General features: G+C 41.0%; 1 protein-coding gene across 4 annotated transcripts in view; it reads right to left on the bottom strand.

Moving 5' to 3' along the window:
* The window catches only part of NRP1 (neuropilin 1), a 145,393-nt gene that overhangs the window by 78,227 nt on the left and 41,429 nt on the right, over positions 1-25,737 (bottom strand). For all 4 annotated transcript variants that reach the window (XM_061126162.1, XM_061126164.1, XM_061126163.1 and 1 more), the window contains exons 3-4: positions 10,811-10,992; positions 4,274-4,501 (exon numbers count right to left, since the gene is read on the bottom strand). In XM_061126162.1, coding sequence (XP_060982145.1) covers positions 4,274-4,501; positions 10,811-10,992 — 410 coding nt within the window. The remainder of the gene's footprint in view (positions 1-4,273; positions 4,502-10,810; positions 10,993-25,737) is intronic.

Below are 25,737 nucleotides of genomic sequence, written 5' to 3'. Positions count from 1 at the left end.
TAAAAAGCAGAGACATTACTTTGCTAACAAAGGTCTATCTAGTCAAAGCTATGTTTTTTCCAGTAGTCATGTATAGATGTGAGAATTGGACTATAAAGAAAGCTGAGCACTGACAAATTGATGCTTTTGAACTGTGGTGTTGGAGAAGACTCTTGAGAGTCCCTTGGACTGCAAGGAGATCAAACTAGTCAATCCTAAAGGAAATCAGTCCTGAATATTCACTGGAAGGACTGATGTTGAAGTTGAAATTCCAATACTTTGGACCTGATCCACTCCTTGGAAAAGACCCTGATGCTGGGAAAGATTGAAGGCAAGAGGAGAAGGGGTCAACAGAGGATAAGATGGTTGGATGGCATCACTGACTGGATGGACATGAGTTTAAGCAAGCTCTGAGAGTTGGTGATGGACAGGGAACTTAGCATGTTGCAGTTCATGAAGTCCCAAAGAGTCGGACAAGACTGAGCAACTGAACTGAACTGAACTGAGAGTCTATTCATCTTCCCTCACTCTTTCCTCTCATTTAAATTCCATTGTTGTGGTTTCATAACTTTCTTTTTCTTGTGTTTGTGGGCAAACTTTTACAGCCTTAATCTTTGGGGTCGTTCTCGACTCGCCAAAGCCACTGACCTTACCAGGAATACAGCACACAAGGGAAGCTTGCAGTCATCCCCGTTCCCCTCCCCCCCACCAGCTCTGGCTGCCTCCCCTCCCCTCCACCATCACCCAATTCCCCTGGGGAAGGCGGGAAAGGGGGTCTCTTTGAAAGAGCAAACAGAAGAGAACTTGTCTAGTGCAGACTCATAATTTAGAGAGTCTCCATGACTCACTGGTTTATAATGTTGAAGACATGCCTGGTAAATCTGCCTTCTGTCCTTCTGAACATCGCCCCCGGACACCAGCATGCAGCTCTCTTTAGGAACCCTCAAGACTGGAGAGTGAAAGGCTTTTTCGACTATAATACAAAGAAGTATTGAATTTTCCTGAACAACAGCAAGACCTTAGCCTAGCAAGCTAATGCAATATTGATCTGAGTTGGAGCGGCTGCAGGACCCTGATGGGCCTTGTGTTTGTGCTCATTTGTGGATTTACATGATCGCAGCTCTTAGGTTCCCTACTTCCGTTATGGTGGAGCCAAAGACCAAGGTGATGAATGCCAACTGTCCCCAAAACAGAAGTATAGTTAAAAAATGGAATGCCTGGAGAATTTGAAAAACAGGCATCAAGCTCTCTCTGCAGGGAGAGCAGGCCTACGATGACCATTGCTTCTCAGGTGTGAAGGCAACACCGTATTTGTGCTGCTTGAAATAGGAAATGGCAAAACCTCATTCTTTGTATTTTTCCCACTAATCCCTCCATTAATTAGAACCCCACCTTAGGATCAGACAATTTGGCTTTCTATCACCTTTTTATGAGGAAAAATAGGCAACCATCTACTATAAAGAGGTACTATTAAAATAAGGTATTTTTGAATAAATAAACACAAAAGGGGGTCATTTTAAATAGGTACAAGATCAGCCAAGTCTATTTTTCTTAAAGTAAGCCTTTTGGTGGAGAATATCTGGATTTTGCAACTTTTCCCCAGAAAAAAAGAATTGACACATTTATGTCATTTATATTTTGGAAGGTTTATATCACTGCTATTTTATATTTGTATCATTGATACTGTATATTTACATTTTAGAACGTTATTTTTAACATAAAATTCCATCCAGCTTTGATGAAACTTATTCCTAAAATTGTAATAATAATTCCTAATAATTTGGGAAGTGTAGGTCACAGAGCATTTCCAGCTCTTTGCCCAGCCTGGATGGAGGGCTGGCTTCACGGGCATCCAGGTGCTGTGAGCTAGGCATTCATATTTGGCCCCATAATTCAGCACAAGCATCTGCAGGCATGCTTAGCTCATGGCTCTGAAACTATGTGTAACTTTCACCAGTGACTCCAGAGCTGTTAGTTTTGAATCTACAGAGCTTCAAAGAGACTGCTAGCTGAAGAAGTGGGCTTCTCCATGCACACGTCTTGGATCTCACATTTTGGAGTAAGCTGCTTCTCTTCGAAGTCAAGTTGAATCGCATTCAATTACTTAGTCGTCTAATTCAGTGTCTGTGATAAAATGCCACATAAAATCACTCAATGGTTAAAAGCCTTCAGTGCCTTCTGGTTGTTGTTTTTGGAAAGGATATCAAAGAATAAAAACGATTTTGCTGGCAAGGAAATCTGTGTGTTGAACTATGATGACAAACATGTTCCTTGTGCCACTGACAAAAAAATCCAGGACACACTCTCTCATTTTGCCTAAAAAAGAGTGAGCTCCAATGCTGGCATAGACAGGATGAGGCCAGGTGAATACAAACAAATATACAATCACATTTTTCATATTCCAAAGCCAGTTTTCTCTAGGAATAAGTCAATTCACCCAAAACATGGGTGAATTGCAGGCTGACAACCCATATTGTTAATTGTTCTTCGCTTCAACTCAGTGATTTTCTAGAGCCAGAAAATTACTACTTTGGAAAACCCTTGACACTAATAACAATGCTCTCCTTTCTACATAAGTTGGTTGATTGGACCTTCTTTTCAGATGTCAATTTAAATATAAGTTCTAGAAAGGAAGGCTGCAAATTTGGGTTGTGAACAAATAAACCCATTATTAAATGTTCCAACTATTATTGCAATACTATTATAATATTGTTTTCCTAATTATCGGATTGAATACTTGGAAATCAATCAGAGCTCTGTTTGGACAAATCTCATTACTTAATGAGGGAGTTTCAATAAAATCATCATAACCCTATTTATATGGTTAAATAAAGGAAATAAGAGACTCAGCTAATGATAACTCACCCATTTGCTCTAATGACATAAGCTTTCTCTAAACCTAGATATTCTCTAGTGCTGTTTACTACTAAGGAACATAGCTAAACTGAATGACACTGATCATTTAATGTTACTTCTAAAACAAAGGCAATCTCTTTCACATGATATTAGCTTTTGTTCACAATTTACTTTCTTTCTTTCTTCCATCTGATAATATTATCTGATTATTTTATAGATAGTTCCAAATCTCTAACTGCATGATTTGTAAGAACTTCCAAGCTGCCCTTTCTGATCTGCGTAGAGTGTGTTCTCCAGAGAAATCTTACTATTAAACCAGACTAAACACAAGACTAGCAAAGCAGCTGCAACAAATTATTTGATATTATCTCCCTCTGTTCAGAATTTGGGTGTGTATTTTTGCCATTCACCTTCTAATTCATAAGGACTGAAATGGAAAACTTTAATTTAGCTGGCCACATGGCTACTTTTCCCACTTCCTTCAAATCTGGCTTATTTTCTTAATAAGACCTGACCTGACCACCCTATTAAAAAAATTCCACCCATCTTTCTCTCTTTACCTTTGTTTTTTTCATGCTTTTATTCTATTTTTTCTTCTTTTCCTTTTTTTTGTTTGTTTATAGCACTTCTCACCTTCTAACATCCCATGCACGTGATTCAATTGTCTGTAATGTGCACAGTTTATTACCTCATTCCCTCTGATAGAATCTAAATGGGGCATCCGTCTTTGCTTTGTTTGCTAAGAGATTACTACAGCGCCTGGTACATGGCAGGTGCTCACTAAGTATATTTTTTGAATGGACAATGAACTCAGATGATGTGAACAATGTGTCCCAAGGATGTGTGCCAATCTGATTTGATCCCCCAAAGATAAAAATTCCCTAGAGAGCAGACAAGGAATCCATCTAAATTAGGAATATCCAAATGCTCTCCTCCTTCCTTTCTGAAATTTCTAAATGTGGTAGTATAGTGGGTGTATAGTTCACTGTGAAAATTTTAGCAGGGACTTAACCTCCCTGGTTCTTAGTCTCTGCATTCGCAAAATGACTGACTTGATTTAATTAATGTCTTAAGAGCTCATCTTCTGATGAGTTTACAAATGAATAACCAGTAGGCAAGCCAATGAAATGAGCAAAATACTTCAGTCAGGAAAATTATGGGTTGCTTCCAATTTTCCCATAGAAAAGGTTATGAGACCTTGCAGAGTCTTTTATGGCTTCTGTTTCCTTATCCACAAAATGAAAGCATTAGACTAGAAAATTACCAAGTCTTCTTAGGCTCAAATATTTCATCACTGCTCTGCATAAAGAAAATTGCTGTTTTTCTTCCTTGTCTTGAGCTACTTTTTAAAGTGACGCATGTATATGATGCTTGTAAAAGGATCCCAGGGCCCTTCCCCTAGATCCTTCCCCTTAGGGTTGTTTTGTGCCTTGCTTACCATCGGGGAATCCATCCCAGATTTCTAGCCGGTCATAGCGACAAAACATCCCTCCGGGAGGATTCGAGTCAGGCTCCAGGTCAAAGCTTTCAAATTCCAGGATAATCTCTGACATCTTTGGTGCAAAAATAATATAGGTGCATTCTAGGCTGTTGGGATATTTTTCAGGGAATCCGGGGGACTTTATTACCCCACTAGGCGTTGTGTAGTTCTGGGAACATTCAGGACCTACAAGTGAAAGAAAGAAGAAGCAGAGTGAAAATTCCACTTAAATAACCTGGGCAAAGACAGTTTATCTTTTCAATAAAAGCCCACCATTATAATCATTGTCCTAATCAGTTATTACTCAGCCTTTTCACAGTGGTGATATATACGGAAAGTCGAGTTCAGATTTATTGCATTCACCTTTGTTTTCCATCTGTGTGCAGCAATTTACAAACTTCTGCTGTTGCAGAGGGGAAAGAAAATGACAAATACAAAATCATGTGGGAACAATGAATGAGTAAGCCACAGAAATCTCGACAGAGCCCTCGAGAAATAATTATAGCCCCTTCAATCTTAAATCTTTAAATCTTGAGGCTGACAGCTCTTTATTGGTGAAATAGAACATTTACAAAGGCGAGGGAGAGAATCCAGTGGAGGGAATTTGGGTTTCAGATTCCTCCACCAGTGACTCAGTAATTCTGCCAGATGTGACCTTTGCCTCCTTGACAAACTAAATGTGAAAGGTAATTCGTACATGTACGCAGGGTGAGTGACTCATTCGGAATGGTGTTGACACAGGTGTGCCAGTAAAGTGTGGCTGTTAGTGGGGGCATGATAAACTGGGATGCAGGTCCTGTGGTTCCAAGTCACCTGATACCAATGTTGACATCCTAACCTTCCCCAACATACAATGCAGGAGGGGTGTGTGTGTGTGTGTGTGTGTAAAATGCATATATTTATAAGGTGTCATTTAAATGACTACAGATTACAGAGATTCATAATTTAGGTTGGTGCAGGGCATGCATACAGTTACTGCAAGTCAACCTTATGAATACATAAAGGACCACAATTTCAGTTCATGGAATTGGCAATGAATAGAGTGCTATCCACCACACAACTGAAAATGGCCCATCCACACAGACTATCAGACTATCCACGCCAGCCTATCAGCTCTGCCCCTTATCACCACCATAGCCATCGTGATTGCCCAAGAGCTCTTAGGTGGTCTGGTAAACAGAGATGACTTGACCTTTCTGAATCTCAGGATCCAATCTGGGGATGTTTGGTTAAATCATCCTTTTTTCAAAAAAATATTTATTCATTAATTTGACTGTTTTGGGTCTTAGATGCAGCACGTGGCATTTTCATTGTGTTGTGTGGGATCTTTCATTGTGGCCCATAGACTATCGAGTTGCAATGCACAGGCTTAGCTGCTCTGCGACATGTTGGACCTTAGTTCCCCGACCGCAGATCAAACCCGGGTCCCTTGCATTGCAAGGTGAATTCTTAACCACTAGACTACCAGGGAAGTCCCAGTACAACAATTCTTTTCCAGGGCCATTGCCACACTGATGGGGACTCTGCAAGGGCATATAAGGATTCAAGTTCAAATAGGGAAGCTTGTGGAGCTTGTTTTTAACTAAATATTCTTCCAAAGTGCCAAGTACTAAAGGCATCAATATACATTAAATTTAACTAACAGATATCTATTTTTAATGGAGAGGGCTAGTAAGTTGACTCTCCAGCTCAGTGCATCTGGCAGAATGTTGAGAAAACAAATCAATCTCTTTCTCCCCATGCATAAATTAGCCATGGCCCTGGAGACACAGAGGACTACTTAGTAGATGGCACAATAAACCTGGTCCGTAGAGGTCTGAGTTGAATAAATACCTCCCAAAGCCTTCTACAATGGGGCTCACCCTTCAGCACAATAGCTTCAAATGCTTATCTATTCAATTCTGGTTAAAAAAATTATTACCAAGTGGCATTTTGCCATGTCAATTTCAAGTAAAGAGACTGTGGAATGTGCTGTATAATTTCTAACATGTTTCTAAGCTATTTGGTGGCATCTGAGATAACAGTCACTATGCCAATTTGTCATTAATTAAAAAGTCATTCATTCATATGTAGTTAATTGGGAACCCTTTAGAATTTTATTTCCAAGATGTAGGAACAGAGACCCTGGAGACCTCCAACCTCTTCCCCAGGGCTTTGACTGGCAAAGCAAACAGCAGAGTTTAATGCAGTTTCCAATATTTTCTCCTTCTTAAAAAGATAAAATTATACAGTTGAGGTTAAGACTTAATGAGGAAAAAAAAAACCTGAATTAAGGGCGCTCTTTCAAAATCAAATAAATTCCAATGCTTTCACGTATATCCTTGTCATGTCAGATTCCTTTGGAAGCTGGCCCAGGTTTTCTCAGGTATTTTGACAAAGGCTGGACATTCTGGGCTTCCCAGGTGGCACCAGAGGTAAAGAACCTGCCTGCAAATGCAGGCGATGTAAAAGACGTGGGTTTGATCCCTGGGCTGGGAAGATCCTCTGGAGGAGGGCAAGGCAACCCACTTCAGTATTCTTGCCTGCAGAGTCCCATGGACAGAGGAGGCTGGCAGGCTACGGTTTATAAGGTTGCAAAGAGTTGGACACAACTTGGCACTCATGCATGGGGACATTCCACGGGGAAGTGGAAGCAAGCTGGATGGAGCACCAAGAGATTTGCTAACCTGCTGTGTAGCCTTGGTGACCTCGTAATCTTCCTGATCCTCAGATTCTGTGCATCACACATGAGAGGTGGGCTTTAGGATTGGAAAATAAAGCCTTTCAAACTCAAAGCTGCTTCTGTAATTTCTTACTTTCTCCATTAGACATTAAACTTTGTTTTAATGGGTTCCTTATTCTTTATTGTACAAGTTTGCCACAGTTGAGGGAGCACTTCCCCCAGTGGATGATGGCAGGAGAGGGCTGAGGGATCCCGGGGTAAATATACAAGCCACAAACAGGAATGGGGTGAGCAGCCAGGGTACCCAGGAGGGTGTGAGCTGCTGGGTAAGGGATGCACACACAGCAGGGGCACCCAGTGACACCACGCTTTTACCATTATTTGTTAGAATGAGAGCATCCAGTGTGGCCACAGGCATCCCACATTTCGTTGTTAAGGACCATCAGGATGGATAAGGATGATAGCTAAGATATCCTCTCTGGAATTATACTTAAATGTACAGACTCTTAATCAAACAACATATGAAGTCACCAATCCTGCTCTCAATAAATGCCATCCCTTCCCTGACTGAGACCCATAGGAAATGGTACAGCTTCTTCCAGCATCTGGGCCTGGATAAGAGGGGAGGAACAGAGGAAGGGCGGAAGGTGGGAAGGCTGGGGTTTCCTTGAGAAATTCTTTAGCTGAATGGGAATCATTTTAGGGCTGATGGCCCAAGTTTCAGTACCTGTGAAGAGGAGGGGTGTGGGTACCCAAGGAGAGAACTAGGGTGTCCTGGGGAGAGGTGGGCACTGCCCCCTGCCACCCACTGAGCAAAAATGGTCATCTAGAAACGTAGCCTTAAGGGATGCAAAAATGGCCCTGTAACCTACTGCCAGAAATCCTCAAGGCCAACAGGTGAACGAATAATGCATTGGTTCAATTATAATTAGTCTAATTTATGTGTTTTGAAGAAATCTGAAATTGCTGCAGCCTGAAAGAAGCGCTACATTTTCCAAGAACAGAGATTCTATAATATTTATCATGAAATTGTTTTCAAGGAAAGAATGTCCGTGAACCTATGTGTGTGTGAATGTATTCTACTAGTTCATGACTTTTACTGGAGTCTCTGTAAGAACTATAGTATGCGCAACAAAGGAGAAAGATGTTTTCTTTTTCAGGTGGTGTTAATTTAGTTGGGAAATGAGACACATATACGTGATAAAACTTGAAAATATTTAGGAAAAACACACTGGTTAGTTAAATACAGTTGTGTTCGTGTATATACAGATACAGTATCTAAAAGTGTTCATCTGTGTTGTGTAATAGGGGACAAGCTGGGTAAGTGTAGGAAAATAAAAAGTACATTAATTAAGAATAATAAACTTGGAGCCAGGTTTCCATGGAGGTTAAGAGGCTTAAGCCAGAAGAGAGAGAGAGAGAGAGTACTGTACAGTTTGGAGAGACCAGCTTCACTGTAACAGTTAGTGTGTATGGCATACAGCTTCTGGGACATGCTCTGCTATCCATTTTTCAGATGAGGAATCCAAGGCTCTGAACATTCACACAGATGGGCAGTGGCCGAATCAAAACTCACATGCAGATCTGCTGGGCCTCACCCAGCACACCCACCAACCTGGGACAGGAAGATAGGTCGTGAGTTTGTGCAAGTGAAGCCAGGAAGGTTGGGAGCAGCTGATGTCAAGACCCGAGCATGACCTCAGAAAACACTGAGGCTTCATCTGACAGGTGACAAATACCTGTCATAGGCATTCTGGGGATAGTAGTTTGATGACGGTTTGAGAGGCTATGTATAGGATTAGAGAGCATGGGGATAACCATTAGACAGTTCTATTTGTTCAATGGCAGTGGATGTGGAAAGAAAGCTGTGACACTCTCTTTTTAATTGAGCTATAGTTGATTTATAAGATTCAGGTGTACAGCCTGGCGATTCGGAGCGACTCTCTGAGACTTTTGAATGAAAATCCCAAAGAACCGGCAGCTATACTGGATATAGGGAGGCAAGAAGAGAAAGAAGAAAATAAGGCTTCAAGTCTCAAGGATGGCATTGGGTGGTGGGGAAAGAGGAGAAATCATAGTGCATCTGAGACTAACAGAAGTTTGAGGGCTGAGTTCATCTGGAAAGAAGCAGAATTCTTAATGACTTAGGGAGGATCTCGCTATTTCTCCATCCACCACCTTCAGATCTTTGAGAAACACTGACAACGAAAAGCTGTTCGTACCTCTTTTTCTGACACTTTCTTTCTTTGATGCTGTCAGATGCAGGTAAGCAAGCAAACGTGTATGTTTGTGCATGTGTGTACCTACGCATACGTGGATTTACATAGGTCAAACAGCTTTCAACACAAGGAAATACATATGTAGTCATGTGAGCCCACTGAAATCCTACATCTGCTTTTATTCATACTAAAGGCTTTCTAAGCATGTGCTGAGATGAATTTCTGAAGAAAGTTCTCTCCATCTACCCATATTCATATGGGATAGTACCAGAGTTCTTTGAAATTTAAAGAAGTTGTGCCAATGCTCCCAGAAACGCTTAAAGTCCTTTTTAGTTATTCCCGGTGGCCACTGACCCACAAGACCTTAGGCTTTTGAATTTGGTGTGGCTAGACTTTTTCCACTAATAAAGCTCTTTTTCATATATTCCAGGACAATACATTTAAATCTGGCACCTCCGTCCCTGGAGGGTCTCCCACACATTAATGTCAACGTAAAAGGGAAGGCGGGACTGAACTCATAGCCGGAATCTACAGGCTGCTGTGGGAAACAGTGACATCCAGATAAAGACACAATTTTTATTAACTGGCTGATATGTGAGTTTAATTCCTCAAACCTGGGAGACAATACATCCTCAGATTCTATCCTGTCCCAATATATACCACTGTGACAGAGGACGATGGTGCTTTAGTCCCTGAGCCGTGTCTGACTCTTGTGACCCCATTGACTGTAGCCTGCCAGGCTCTTCTGTCCAGGGGATTCTCCAGGCAAGAATACTGGAGTGGGTTGCCATTTCCTTCTCCAGATCTTCCCAACCCAGGGGTTGAACCCAGGTCTCCCGCATTGCAGGCAGATTCTCTATTATCTTACCACTGAGCCAGGAGGGAAGCCCTGAGAGAAGATTAGTAAGTGATTATTTTGGAGGGGGTAAGGGGATAATTAATTCTGAAAGGGAATGTCATTTAAAGCATTATTATTTTGTTTCCTCCAAGAAGCTCTTGCCCCAACCACGTTTCTGTTAATGGAAAGCTTCTTCCTCCAAAAGTTTTTGAAACTCCAAGGCTAGTGGACTACTGCTTGGCTTTTCCTGGGAGCGACCAGTTTTGAATTTTGCAATAAAATAAAGGGAGCAGAATGTATTGAGCTGGCCAAAAAGTTCATTCGCATTTTCCCATAACATCTTACAGAAAAACCTAAACGAAATTTTTGGCCAGCCCAATACATGATTTTCAGGTAAGAGGGACTCACACAATTTTTAATGAAAGAAATAAAACTTCAAGAGTAGATCCAACTTATTTTTGAAGAAGAAAGAAAAGAATAAATGCTCTTAAAGGAGCTTTAGAGAGTATGTACTTTAAAAACACTGGTCAGTTTAGAATGATGAAGTTCTGATTCTTAAAATACATTTAAACAGCTTTTTAAACATACTTCCTCCATATAGTGGGTAACTTTCCTTTGTGCAAAGTATTTTCAACATTTTTTGTAATGGGAATATCTGACTTTTTACCAAAAGATGAAAAACATTATTCCTGGTCTTTCTTTTCACTTTGTCTTTCATGAGATCAAGTGAGGTTCGTGACCACTCAGTCACACTTGGTCTCCTGTAAGTCACTTACCTTTCTTGAAAATTTCATAACGTATGGAAAATCCTGCTCCATGTGTCTCATAGTCAGAGACAAATTTGATAAAGAGAAATGGCCCTGAAGACACGAAAGAAGAAGGGGCGATCTTTCCACAGAACTTTCCCAATACACGTCCATTTTCATTTTCTCCATCGATGACCTCCACATAGTCATACCTGAGACAAAGGTGGAAGGAAACATCAGGTTAGGGAGAAAAGTCCTTTTAATTTTAATCATTTAGAAGCCAGCATTCTCCACCACGGTCGGTCAGGAGAAAAAATAAGTGCTATCTGCATTCACTGCTGGATTTCACAGAAAGGGAAAAAAAAGTCTAGCAAAATGAAATAATTAAAATGGACTACATCATGTCCATGCACATCATCTGGTAACACAGAACTGTTAAGAATAATGGTGTCTATTATACTCGCAGACAATGTCAGTTAAAGTAACCAATTAACAAGAAAAAGGAAAATCTCATGAGTACAATTCTCTATTATTAAGTTGTGTTCCTTTGTCTGGGGTTGGGGGGGTGTCAATACATAATGCTATGCATTCTTTTCAAACTGTGAAGTTCTTTTATGAATTCAAAATGTCTCCTTGGCTGAAGCTCTCCATGAATAATACTTTGATTTCTGTGAGCGACCCTCTAAACATATGGCCACAGAATAATAAACAGATTCTTTACTATTTAACTCAATTCCACCAAACTCCAGGCTTTGCAGGAAAAAAAATCTCTCTCAGTATCCACTGTGGTCAAAACAAAGATTTTCTTTCCCCAAAACTACAACTTGAACTGCAGAACATAATCTCTACAAAGAAAAAAGTTTATTTAAAATTCGAAAGTGTTTACTACCAGCCTGAATCTTTAAAGGAATGCTGTCCCTGGAAAAGAAAATATGACAGACTTGGAATCATCAAAGTGATATGATTTTTAAAAATTTGGCTTAATGATAATACACTGAGATAAATGATAAGGGGAGTAGCAATAAAATACCAGCCTAAAGAATGCACTGAGATAATGCATATGCTTGGATGAACCTTCTTTATCTCTAAAATATGGAAATCCATCTCCAGTAAAGTAGCATCTCCTAGGAAAACAGGAATATTTTTGTTTGTTTGGCATTATCTATTTCTTAGTGTCTTGCTCTTCCTTTTCATTATTTATTTGCCAAGTCACCTAGGAGTCAGATAACCAGATAATCTCATTTAGATTCCATATTTCTTCTAGAACTGACATGAAGACATTACAATCCATTCATTTCAAACCTGCATTTCTCTGTTGAACTTGATTCAAAAGTCCTGGGATATATTCATTTCATGAATGGCTAAAATATAGCAGTAACATAAACTGCATCTGGCAATTTAAAAGAGATCAAAGTGGGGGAAATCTTCATGATGACCAGTGTCATCCTTAGCAATCCTTTTCAAACTGTCCAGGACACATGACTTAGGTTTATGTAAAGTCTCATGAGACAACTGCAAAGATGCTATCATGAGTCCAAGTGGATAGCTTAAGGCTCTCTCTCAATTAAAAATGACATTACCTCATCAGTTAAGATTGTGTGCCAGCCTTGTGTATATCAAGAAGAAAATAAAGCTGACAGTGATGGAATGAAGTATTAACATATGTGAATCATTGTATTAACTGCATTTCCCCTGCTGCATCTGCTGATTGCAAGAGAAATCACTGGCCAGTGAGCATCATTGTCCTTTGAAAAACTATGGAGCCACACAGAGGAACTGTTTGTTTCTCTACATTGGGAGATGCTTTGCATGCTCAGACAAAAGAGGAGGAGGAGGAGGAGAACTGGATGATGAGGAGGAGGAAGAGGATGAAGACGGTGTTATGTTCAAAATCCTCAGTGGCTTTTTATAGTCAACCGAGGGCCAATGGAAAGAACCCCGCCTCGGTACTCCTGAAAGCCTCACAAGCTGGCATTTATGCAGTAATTCCTTTTATCTCTGCAGCTTCATTGACTAGGCAGGTCTGTGCAGTTTACCCCACACTCGCTTATAATTTAACTGTGATTTGAGAGGCTGGCTGTGCTTGGCCTGGTGACCGTGCGTTCAGCACTGCTCTATAGGCTTTTTACTTGCATCCCGACATGGTCTGAATACTAAGTGGCCACATCCTAGTGCATTTTGCCTTCCAGACACAAATCAGAGAGGTGGGTCAGGCATTCTGAGGACTAAAGGGCATTTCTGCAAGGAGACCTCTCTCCCAGGTATGAGAGAACTCAGCTATTAGACTGCTAGGGATGTATAACGGGAAGAAGCTAGTCTTTTAATCCACATTATCTGCTAGTGGTAAATTCTAAGCTCTCCTCTTGGCAACAGTAAAAGCTATTTTTAAAAGGGGCAGAGGGACTAGACATTCTACCCAGCAAGAGATAAGTCACCGCATCTTAAGTGCCAATTTTAGGCAATGGGATTTTTCGGGGACACAATAGTTACATTTATATGCCAGGATGCTGCTATGATTTTAGCACTTCCCTTCCCGGTACCATCCGACAGGCGCCCCCAAATGTATCACAGAGAGCGATTCATGTAAATATTCAGGAGGGTGTTCGCGTACAAATTGCAAAGGGTGATACTGCCAAGGAAGTTAAAAAAGCAGCCAGCCTTTCCCTCTGAAGTTGAGACCAGTTCCACTCCATAAGTTTCTCGCTGGCAAATGTGATGCCAGGAATGCAGCTGGTGTGTCAGCATCCCTCCTTGGAGACTTAATGTGTCACCACAGCAACGCACCCAGCCTGCATTGGCCTGAGGCCCAGGATCCTGAGTTTGCAAATTTCAGTCCCCCAGCCGGCTGCACTGCTCTGTTACTGCTGCCGGCGCGGCAAGCACCGCGTTCCTTGCGATGCTTCCATCCTCGGTCCTGATACCAGAGACCTGCACAGGTGAGCCTGGAGGCACCTGTCTGACTTGCATTCTGGACCCACAAGCTTGGGCTCGGAAGGAGAGCTGGGGATGGTGTCTTGGGACTCTAATTCAGAGAAGCTAGGGGAGGGTTCATGGGCTTTCCAGGCGGTGCTAGTGGTAAAGAACCTGCCTGCCAATGCAGAAGACATAAGAGACTCGGGTTCGATCCCTGGGTCGGGAAGATGCCCTGGAGGAGGCCACGGTAACCCACTCCAGTATTCTTGCCTGGAGAATCCCCATGGACAGAGGCGCCTGGCTGGCTACAGTCCAGAGGGTCACAAAGAGTCGGACACGACTGAAGCGACATAGCACACGGTGGAGGGTTCACAAAGTTAACCCATCTGTTTCTTTGGAGTCCTGCTCCGGAAAAAGAATGTTCCAGGTGACAAGGAGGCTGCATCTGGGTCCACAGTGTACCACCCACCTGTGGGAAAGCCCTTCCTCAGACATCACCGCCCCACGTTTCATCATAGGAATGCCAGTATCTTGTGGATTTGGCCATCTCTTTTAAAAAAAAAAATTGTCTTTTAAAATAATTTTGGCTGTCCTGCATGGTTTGTGAGATCTTAGTTCCCTGACCATGGATCGAACCCAGACCCCCTGCATTGGACTCGCAGAGTCCCAACCGCTGGATCGTCAGGGAATTCCCCCATCTCTCTTCTTAAACCTTCTACCTTAAAGCTTTCACTTCCTGCGTGAATAATGGTAACGCAGCCAACCTTTACTGGGAATAAAGCAAAGCTCTCTCTGCTTAACCTTCTTACAATTAAAGACCTTTCCCCAAGGTTTCCTTTTTCAGGTGTGAAGGCTTGGCTGGGGCTGCGGTGGGGTGGGGGCTCTTCTCATGAGTGTTCCTGGCTTTAAGCCCAGGCTTCTTAAGTCCCAGGCATCTTGTTGACATATCTCCAACCTCATCCTACCTGGATATATGTGGGTGGTAAAAACATTTTGAATCCTAATAGTAATCACGAGTTAGGTTTCCCATAAGAGTGATAAAAGAATAAAGATTTCCTTCTAAGAATTCTTGAAAGCATTACTTAGCGATTATTATTATTATTTTCTTCTGGAAAGTTTAAATTATGGTTTTAGGAAAATGGCCAAGGAAGGGGAAAAGTGATGGGAAAATGAGAAATGTCTTCAGTCACTAAAGAGTGGTTTGGGAGGCTTTCTAGGTATGCGGTGCTGAATAGACAAATAGCACACTTTACTTAAGTCGGGTTTTCTCCTCTGAGTGCAAATGACCCCTGACTCTATGGTGGGGCCCGTTAATGGTTGAAAAAAAAAAAACAATTAATCCTCTGTAGGGTGTTGTCTGTATGGGGAGCTACTGTACCAACCCCCCTCACAGCTTCTGGACATTTTCGAGTTGTTGAGAAGGGGGATTTTAGGTAATGGTGTCTTTTTAATCTCCTTCCAAAAGGATCTTCCCCCGCGTGCAAACCTATGTTAATAATGGAGAAATTCGATACCTGACATCATAAACCAGAGTGAGAAATGATGTTGGCTAACATAATTTTCACCTGCAAAAATGTGTTTCTTTGGATCTTTGGTCTATTTTACACGAGGCATTAATAGCCATCCCAACTGAGCAAGCTGTAAACGATTACTGTACTGCTGCCCAAGACTTACCTTCCCTATTCCCCAGAAGAGAACAGATTTTTTTTTTCTTAGAGTATTAGAAAGAGGACGGGGATATAAAATATACAGTGATGGAATTAGGAGGGGCCAATTAGTTTGCATCTGTGTTTCTGAGCGATTTTACATGATCCACCTCCTAACTGTTCTGGCTTCCTTGAAATGTTCTAATCAAGGGAAATATAAGAAAAGCCTTAGAAGTTTCACAGTCTCTTTCTATTGTAAAGGACTCTTTCGAAATCTGTTCAAAAGAAATAAACTGGAATAATGTCAAATATGTATGCAAAAAGTATTGCCTGAAGCTTTATAATAATGGGGAAAATGGAAACAAGGCAGATAGAAAGGAAGTAAGAAGGAATTTACATACATTCATCTGGAGGAATACTATGCAGCTATTAAAAAAATGTTCAACAAAAGTTTCTTATAACAAAGGAAAAATGTTCATGATAAATAAGTGAAAAATCAGAACATAAAACTCTATACACAAGATATCCTCTATTTTTATTTGTATGAAATAAAAGAACAGGAAGGAAATATGCGAGGTGTTAAGTGTTTATCTCTGGGTGGTGAGATTATTTCTCTATTATTATTATTATTTTTGTATCTTTCAAAATTTTTATAATGAACAAGTGTTCCTTTGTCATCAGATAAAAGTTATTTTGAAAAGCATTGATATCCATGCATAAAGTCTCAAATCAACACCTTGCGATGCAGCTAAGAACTCTATGTTTATTGGTCAGAAAACAGTATCTTCAATGATGCTTTATTTGGAAATAAATCAAAGGCTTTGCCTTTTGTTTTTAAAACAACAGGATCAATGAAACTCCCTGTATTTGGTGGGGCAGGGGTGGGGGGGCAGTACTAGAAAGTGAAAATGAATCAGATTGGATTTCATACTTTCTGAGATGCTGGCAGTAATACTTTTTCACTGTTGTGCATTTATGTGGATTTGAATGACGTTTTAGACTGTTTACATTGTCTGCATTTTTTTCCAGTTGGAGGTGGCTGCCTGTGAGACTTTGGAGTAGCAGGTTAGGATTTGAGCAGCATTTCTGTTGCCCCACCATCAAGTTCCTTCACTGATCTTATCACCCGAACTCAGGTTCCAGCTATGAGGAGACTAAGGGTCTACTGAACTTTGAGATAAGCACAAGTGCCAGGGTGCAGGTGTGACCGCTGGCTGGCCTGGTCTATGCCACAGAGTCATGAAGAGCCGGGAGCTAAAAGACCAGGCAGGTTTGCTCAGTGGCTGCTGCATGTGCTTCGGCCAAACCATCTCTCCAGTAACCCACTCCACTGATGGTAAATGGGATATCAAACATCTCACTCCTCTTGAATCAAAAAATTGCTACAAACACTGTCTTTTGTTCAGCGTCATTGTCCTCCTCAAAGGCCTACACAGTGTTACTCTCGTTACTTGTCCATAGGTCTCCAGATCATTCTCCTCCAGGAAGGTCCAACGCCACAGAACCCACCTGACACTGTTCCTGTGTGGCTCCTTTGATTAAAGCTCAATAAAGATTTCCATATGCATCAAAGTCAGACAGCCCCTTCTCGAATAATCAGAGTACAATGAAACTCACAAAGCTTGATCTAACATGTTAACATTTTCATTTTTAAGCTTTTGTAATGCCTCAGAGCCATAATAATGAACATCAATAATTTTATTGCATCCATAGAAAATGGATGATTAATAGGTTAGGTAATAGTATAACAATATGTATAAAAGTGAACAGTCCCAGGAAATGAGGTTATTATAAAAGTGAAGAAGGAAAATCTTTAAGGAAAAACTTTTACTGGAGTAAAAAAATATTAATTGGTTTTCACTGCAGTAATACAAAGGGCTAATCAAAGGAGTTAGATGGAGAAGACTCTTGAGAGTCCCTTGGACTGCAAGGAGATCCAACCAGTCCATCCTAAAGGAGGTCAGTCCTGGGTGTTCATTGGAAGGACTGCTGTTGAAGCTGAGACTCCAATACTTTGGTCACCTGATGCGAAGAGCTGACTCATTTGAAAAGACCCTGATGCTGGGAAAGATTGAGAGCAGGAGGAGAAGGAGATGACAGAGGATGAGGTGGTTGGGTGGCACCATCGACTCAATGGACATGAGTTTGGGTAGATTTCAGGAGTTGGTGATGGACAGGGAGGCCTGGCGTGCTGTGGCTCATGGGGTCGCAAAGAGTCGGACACGACTGCGTGACTGAACTGAACTGAATCAAAGAGAGGGGGTCATGGCTTGTTAAGACCAACTAGAAAAAGAGAAATTGTGATAATAAACATTCCGCAGGTAGCAGACAGTTTCCTGTTGCTGTGTAATGAGTCACTCCAGACACAGGGGCCTAAAACAGCACACATTCATTAGCTCAGGCCAAAGGCTTCCCAGGTGGTGCTAGTGGTAAAGACCTGCCTGTCAATGCAGGAGATGCCAGAGACAAGGGTTCCATCCCTGGGTTGGGAAGATCCCCGAGAGGAAGGCATGGGAACTCACTCCAGGATTCTTGCCTGGAGAATCCCATGGACACAGGTGCCTGGTGGGCTATGGTCCATGAGGTCACAAAGAGTCAGAGATGACTGAAGCTACTTAGCATGCAGGCACAGACTGGCCTGGCTAGGGTTTCCATCAGTGTATCATAAGACAGAAGTCACGTGTCCACAGGGCTACATTCTCATCTGAGTTCTGTGTCTTCATTACAGTTCATACTGCTGAGGCAGTTTCCTGCAGTTAGGGAACTGCAGTCCCTATCTCCTTGCTCGCTGCCAGCTGGGGGCTGCTATCAGATGCCAGGGGCTACCCGCCTTGCTTGCCACACAGCTCTCTCCAGCTGTAAATCCAGCAACAGAGACTTTCCCTCACACTGGATTCTTCCTATGCTTCAAAACCCCTCAAGAAAAGCTGGGTCCTTAGTGAGCATTCACCTGATTAGGCCAGGCTCACCCAGGATAACCTCCCTTTCTCAAGGTCACCTGATCTGGCAACAGAATTAAATCTGCAGAATCCCTGGACAGCAGCACTTAGATTACCAGATGACTGAGTAACTAGAAGCTGTGTGTAACCAGGCTTGAGGATTCTGCCTACTACCCAGACCCAGCTCTGGATGGACACATGAAGCTTGGAAGCTGCAGTACAAACTCAGGCAGTGGGGATGGTCCATGTACATCCCCTCAAAGGGGAAAGGCTAGTAGGATCCAGGGTAAGACAAAGGGCAGGGGTGGGGAATGCAGCAAGGCTGGAAGCTAAACTCTCAAAAGGGACAGTAGGGCAGAGGTACCACCTGGCAGTTGCCAGGTCACACTGGCTGTTGGTTTGGGAGCCCTGAGCCCGTGGTCCTCAATTGCAGAAAGGAAAGCAGGCTTCTGGAGTGAGCCATGTGCTTCTGATTGAAGCAAAAACAGGCACTGCAAAATTGTCCAACACATATGTCTAGAGACAGAAGAGTGATAGTAGCTTAATCCAAAAATAAATATATAAAAGAACTCAAGACATGGTGTAAAAGAATGGTCAAAATATATTTAATTTTAACAGAAAATGTTTGGAGTTTGAATTTCTCATTTCTGTGGGATCTCACTTTATAATTAAGATTTATTGGCATAGAAGATTAAAAAAATGCTTCACATGGGAAAATATCTCTATGGTTAAACTCAGATTATGAAATCCAAAGATGCATTTCAAATGGAAGATCAAGGATGCCTCCCTTAAAACAACTCCGAGGTAATGGAGTCGTCCAGTGTCAAACTTGCAAAGTTCAGTATTTATAGAAAAATTCACATGCCTTTAATTACAATAAATTCGGTTCCCAAGTAAAATGGTGCCATCTGGAAGATATTAACATCATTTACAACTTGTTCGCCTCCCTATTTCATAGAAAATTTTTACTTCTTGCCAACTTTCCACTGTTCTCAGGGTAAAAAAAAAAAGGAATTAACTTTCATGGATTGTCTCAAGATGGGTTTATATAGCTAGTCAAGTCATCAAAAAGTGACAAGAGGGGGCGTCTTGGACACATTTACTTCCTTCTTATTTACTTTAAATCCTAAAGTTTTGGGTTTTGTTTGTTTGTTTTAAAGAAAGCCTGTTCTCTCCTCTCTGCTCCTCTTCTCTCAGCCTTCTCACAGGGACAAAGTGGAGAGAGAGTTGGGGTGTTAAAAAGCAGGGTTCTGGGACTTCTCTGGTGGTCCAGCGGTGAACAATCTGCCTGCTAATGCTGGGCACACAGGTTCGATCCCTGGTTCAGGAAGGTTCCACACTGCTGCTGGGCAACTAAGCCCGTGTGCCAAGTTGCTGAGCCTGAGGTCTAGAGCCTGTGTGCTGCAACAAGAGAAGCCACTGCGATGGGAAGCCCGTCCACCACAACTGGACAGTAGACTGACCACCGAAGCTAGAGAAAGCCTGTGTGCAGCCACGAAGACCAAGCACAGCGAAAAATAAATTAAAAAAAAAAAAAAAAATCCAAACAACAAAAAACCACAACTGGGTTCTGGTGTGGGCTCTGAGCTTCAGGACTCACTCCTGCACCTTTAATCTACTAAGACGTGCTCCATCTTTGACCTCCCACAAAGTCTCAGAGGGAACCTTGGGGCAGGAGGTGCTACCTGCCTGGCCATCCATCAGATTAGCCAAACTGGGGTGACTGTGACCCAAGCCCTCACACTCTTGTCACTGGTTCGCAGAGTGTCACTTACTGACATCTGTAAGCCTCAGTTGCTCACCTGCAAAAATGGACATAATAATCAACTTGCAACGATGAGAGGGAGGACTCAGTGAAATAACACATGCTGATGTCTGCTTCCAAATGAGGCAGGAATGCAGGAGGAGCAAAGAGAAAAATGTACAGAAAACCAAGTGGCGCACAGCTTGGTTTTTCAAATCGTATGTAATATGCAGTTCAAGACAGGCTGTAGTCTAGGCAGTGCAGAAGCTTGGCTACTGCTATGAATATCTCCCTGGGGGAATCTATCAGTCAGAAGATGACTAACTCTCAGAAGATGACATAACCTAATACTCTGAAAATTACTATTTGGAATGACAATAGGCCTTGCCCCAGTTGTTGTTGTTATTATTCAGTCTCTAAGTTGTGTCCACTTCTTTGAGACCCCATGGACTGCAGCATGCCAGGCTCCTCTGTTGTTCGTTATCTCCTGGCATTTGCTCAAATTCGTGTCCAGTGAGTCAGTGATGCCATCTAACCACCACATGCTCTGCCATCCCAATTAAAGCCATAGTCAATAATGGAGTTAAAGAAGCTAATTTATATATATTACAATACCTTTGTAAAAAAAAGAAATCACTAAATCCATTAAGTGTTTCCATTGATGTACCCAACTGATTTAATGATCTGCAACTGGATTAGTGCTGTGAATTTGCTCAAAAAGCCCCCTTTACTGGTATGGTGGAGACACACCAGGGGGCAACTTCCAGTTCTAGAAAAGCAGTGACTCTGCCTTAAGGCCTAGCAAGATCATAAGCTGCAAACTTTTTAATTCTTTAGAAAAAGAAATAAAGCAACAATTCTGTTTTAGACGATAGGACCTAGTGTGTTAATTTTAAGAATTAAAAAAAAAAAAACCCCTCCTGATTCATTAGTAATTATTCAGTGGGGATCCAGGTAGTTTTACTAATCAGAGCTGCAGGAGCCAAAGTTGGCAAATATTCATTTTTTTAAAGGCTTTTTTTTTTCTCTTTCTTTGTAGTAATCACAATAGAACCTTTTCAGCATAAGGTAGGTGAGATTATTCTGGAGTGGAGAAGACCCTGACTCTGTAACAATTGCCCATTTTTTTCTAAAAAAGTGGAAACCAAACGATGCTGAATAAAAAATGGGTTCAGTGAAAGATAGGTGTTTCTTCCTTTTAGATATACTGGTGGTAAAAGAAAGGTTGAGCTGAGTTTTAGGATGGGTAGTTGGCACCGACCCAAGTAAAAATGGTGCTATTCTGTTCAGTAGACCCTTAAGGTTTACTTAAGGGTACAAACCCCTGAGCTAACCACAGCCAAGAAACATGAAACTTTTAGATACGGGCCCAATGCATTTATTTTGCTAGAATGAAATGCACAGCAGAAAAATAGATCATGTTGTAGACAGAGTTTCCTTAATCCCTCATGTTTATTGAAAGCAGCATTTTGTTTGCTGTAAGTCATTCTTAGCATCCAAAGCTTTTGTGCTTAGGGTGTTGGCTCTTTTTCAAATTTTTCATTATTAAAAATTCTATCAAGTCAAAATCAGGTGTTTTAACTGCAGATGACTGGGTTACTAGTAGTCTTAATAACAAACCTAGGATATATTCTGTAATCACAAGTCAATTTGTGATACAGGGAATAATTTTTATAAGAGAAGTCTATTGTGGACATAAAATACTTCAAATGTCACTGAGGGTTTCTGTCTGTGTTAAAACACACAAACTGGCTACAAACCAAGATATGCAGAGAACACTGGTTACTGGCCTAAACATTAGTTTACACAATTTTTTTCTTATCACTAATTTGCTTTACAGACTGAATAATTAATTGGTGTAAAGCAAGCTTTTAACTATCTCTGAGTTATGAACAAGTACACAGAGACAGGAGAGGATTTTAATGACCTAAGTGGCCTCATGATTTATACGGACCTTGAGGAGTAATTGTGTGTTTAGAAGAAAGGCAAGCAGTGGCCATAAACTTTACGGGTAGCCGAACAGCAGAAGCACCGTCTTGCTAAGTTTAACCATATGACCACATAAAGGGTCAGCTCACAGAAATGGCTCTGTGGTTGCAGCCTGGATTTAACCCAAGCAGGAGATCATATGGCCCTCATCCTACCATCTCAAATACTCCCCAGCCCCCAAATATCTTTATGGTAAGCTTAACAGAAAGGAAAAGGGAATATGGTCAAGCTAGGTAAAATAAAACATCGCATAAAGGGAGCATTTCCAAACACAAGATTCTCTTAAGCACGGCACAAGCTAGAGAATGGTATAAAATGTTCCCCTTGATAATACTAAAGACTCAGCTGTAAAAACAAGACAGGTAAGCAAAGAAGAAAGAAGCCTGTCCTCCACCTTTGTTCCTCTGATTAATTGTTTCAAAAGGAAAGGAGGTTTTTTTTTCCACTGAAAACCAGAATACATAAAATGATTTAACTTCTTATTCCGTAAACAGCCTAATTTCTTTAAATGCTCTTAATGTAAAGGGCTAAAATTCACAGCTCTATCTATGAATAAAAGTTTATTAAGAGAACTGATAGTGTACAGTTACAGGGAGAAATAGGAATAAGGCAGTTTTCCAGCATTTTAGTTCTTGATTTTGGGGCAAATACATGCTCACTTACAAATACACAATAAAACAGATGCTTTGAGAATCTTTTTAGGGAAAATGTTCAAAACATGGCAGTTCTTGAAGCTGTTATATTCTTTTAAAAATACCCCATATTTCAGGGACTTCCCTAGAAGTCCAGTAGTTAAGAATCCCTACTTCCACTGCAGGGACAGAGGTTCAATCCCTGGTCGGGTAGCTAATAGCCCATATTACACAAAGTGGGCCAGAAAAAAAATAAAAATAAAGACTGAACAACAAAAAAAAATCCACAATGAACAGGAAAATCAAAGTTAAAAAAATACCTCATCTTTCAGATATTTCATTAATTCTGATGGCTTTTTCCTCTTATAATAGCAAATTACCCAGATCATATCATTATTGTTCTCATCATTTTGCAATCTGTTGTTTCCTCTTTTAAAAAAAAAAAAAAAAAAAAAAGTAGAAAGCAGAAATCATAGCAAACTGGTCCCAAATGTGTCCCTCAGAACACCAGTCTTATGAAATGCTTCATGAAAAAAAAATGTTTTTCCCCCAAATCACTCGGGAATGCTGCACGTCACTAGGCTCTTTTTGTGAATCGCCACAATTTGTGTCCGTATAAAGGCTCTGAGAAGTCCCATGAGCATGAAATGTTGATTTAACTTGGTTTAACCCAACATATACCAATCTCATTGATCATAAGATCCTTTTATTATATAATACAGGTGGAACTAGTGTTGAAAAGAAAGTATTTTCAACGTGTAATTTTGAAAAGTCACTTACCTTGCACTAGCCACAGGTCAGATATTAGGAAAAAAAAAAAAAAAGAATCCAGGGAGAGAATCAACTTTGTAAATGATGACATAAATTTGAGAAGATGGAGATAAATTTGGCAGCTTAATTCCTTCTCCTATTCTGCCTTCTATGTTAGAAGTTTAATTTGAATCAGTGATTTGAGAAACTGTTTTAGCAACTGTTTCAGGCTAAAGAAACACGGAGCTGATATGTAAGACCGTGTCTATATTTGGTAAAAAGGGGCTGAATCACAGGGCATGGCTGATTGTAGTGTCTGTCTCTGAGCACAGGAATCAGGAATACACTTCTTTTACTACCTAGCTGATGTTAAGGTGAATACCATGAATAGGACTGGCTTCCGTGATGTCTCAGAGGTAAAGAATCTGCCTGCAAGGTAGGAGGCCTGGGTTTGATCCCTGGGTCGGGAAGATCCCCTGGAGAAAGGAATGGCCACCCACTCCAGTATTCTTGCTTGGGGAATTCCACCCTGGGGTTGCAAAGAGTTGGACATGTCTGAGCAGCTAACACACATATGAATGGAACTACCAAGAGTTTACCAAGGGAAGAGTTCTAAGGGATAAGGAACCAATATCATATTTTATAGATGAGAAAATTGAAGCCCAGAACACTGAAGGAACTGGATATTTCAAATCTAGTAAGTAGAAGAACCAGAACTTTCTACTGTGTTATGATGAAAGACAAATCCTTGCGTCTCACTTTTTAAGAGATGATGAAAAAGATTACTATGATCATCAAGGTCTAATTCTAATTTGAGATTTCCATGAAGGGATTGCACAGCTTTGTTCAAAAACCGACAGGAAGAGGAAACACACAGAGTCCAGACAGGGAGTTCAGCCCATCTTGAGTGCCTGGCGAGGCTCCCCAGTCTTCCTGACTTTGCCTTAGATCCGTTCCCTCAATAAATGTTTCTTCAGTACTTAATGTGGTTTCCACTCTTTGATCCTAAAGACCACATTTAGTTCCTCTTACACATGACAGCCTTGCAGCTCTCTGAGCATAACCATCATTCCCCTTGACTCTAACTCTGTTGGTATTGTAAGAAGAGAAAAATTTAAAGAATTAATTTATTAGATTGACACACCAAAAAAACCAAACAAAACACAGATAAGTGTGGCAATCACTTCTCTAATGACTCGAAGGCTGCCGAGATATTATTTTAGCAAACCAGGGATGCTGAGCACTTTGAAAGTGTGTATCTATTTGAAAGGCTCTATAACTGAATTTTGGGGACCTGGGGTGCTGTCTGTGTCATGAAGGGCAGGATGGAAGAAGGGCTAGACGTCTATTGTCCTCTCTTTCCAGAACCTTCTCTGCCTTTCCACTCCCTCTAGTCCACATGCTCCAGCCTCTGCCTTTCTTATTGGTTTTGGACGAGGCTATCAAGAGTTAGGGGGTCTTGTCCTGTAAATAAAAAACCAGCCCTGGGGAGCAAGAATCCGGTGTGGAGGACAAGGAAGGGCTGACCCAGGAACCCCCTGTGGATGGAATCAGAGGTCAAAGGGATGCCTGGATGTCAAGTTAACACAAGCATTTCCCACATCGACTTTTGAGGGTTGGCTTTCTGATGCTTAAAAAAAACATTTAATTTATTCTGCTGAGTTTTCTTTTACAAACTAAGTATGCCAGCCCCAAACTCCAAATTCTGGACAGAGAACATTCCTATTTTTGTAACTGTTAACTTTCTATGCTGAATTTTCTCTTACTGCCTCCCTCTTCAAAATAGTATGTAATTTCATGCCAACCTATAGTCCCTTTAACATGTTTGTGTGTGTGTGATATAGTAAGACTATTACTGCATTGTAAAAATGTCACTAATCCGGGACATTTTCCTTAATGACTCAGATTATTCGCCTTCCCTGACAGAAACAAAATACCCATTTTCACTAATTGAGCACACACACAGCCTTCATAATATTTTAAACCTTAAAGTAGGCTTTTGTAAATTTGGAAGTCAAATGTCCTCTCTATCACTGACTTACTACTGAGTTTCTCCCTAATTATTCACTGACGAATGCACACTCAGAAACACAGGTTAACAACAGTTCAAATGCTACTGAAGGAGAAGTAATGTTGGGCTTGGCAGTCTTGAAATATAATAACTTCAACTTGAAGTTTCTCTAATTTTTCTTCTTTAAAATCCAGTGTCTTCAAACATACTTTCCCCTTAATGGGTGACAGACATGTCAAACATAGGCTGGGTAAATGTCTGATAAGTAACAATATTGATCTCTTCAATGGAAATTTTCCATACAAATAGTAGAAGACCATTAGCAAAAGCTTT

Source organism: Dama dama, chromosome 23 (genome assembly GCF_033118175.1).
Source record: "Dama dama isolate Ldn47 chromosome 23, ASM3311817v1, whole genome shotgun sequence".
Lineage (NCBI taxonomy): Eukaryota > Metazoa > Chordata > Mammalia > Artiodactyla > Cervidae > Dama > Dama dama.
This window is presented reverse-complemented; position numbering and strand designations above follow the sequence as displayed.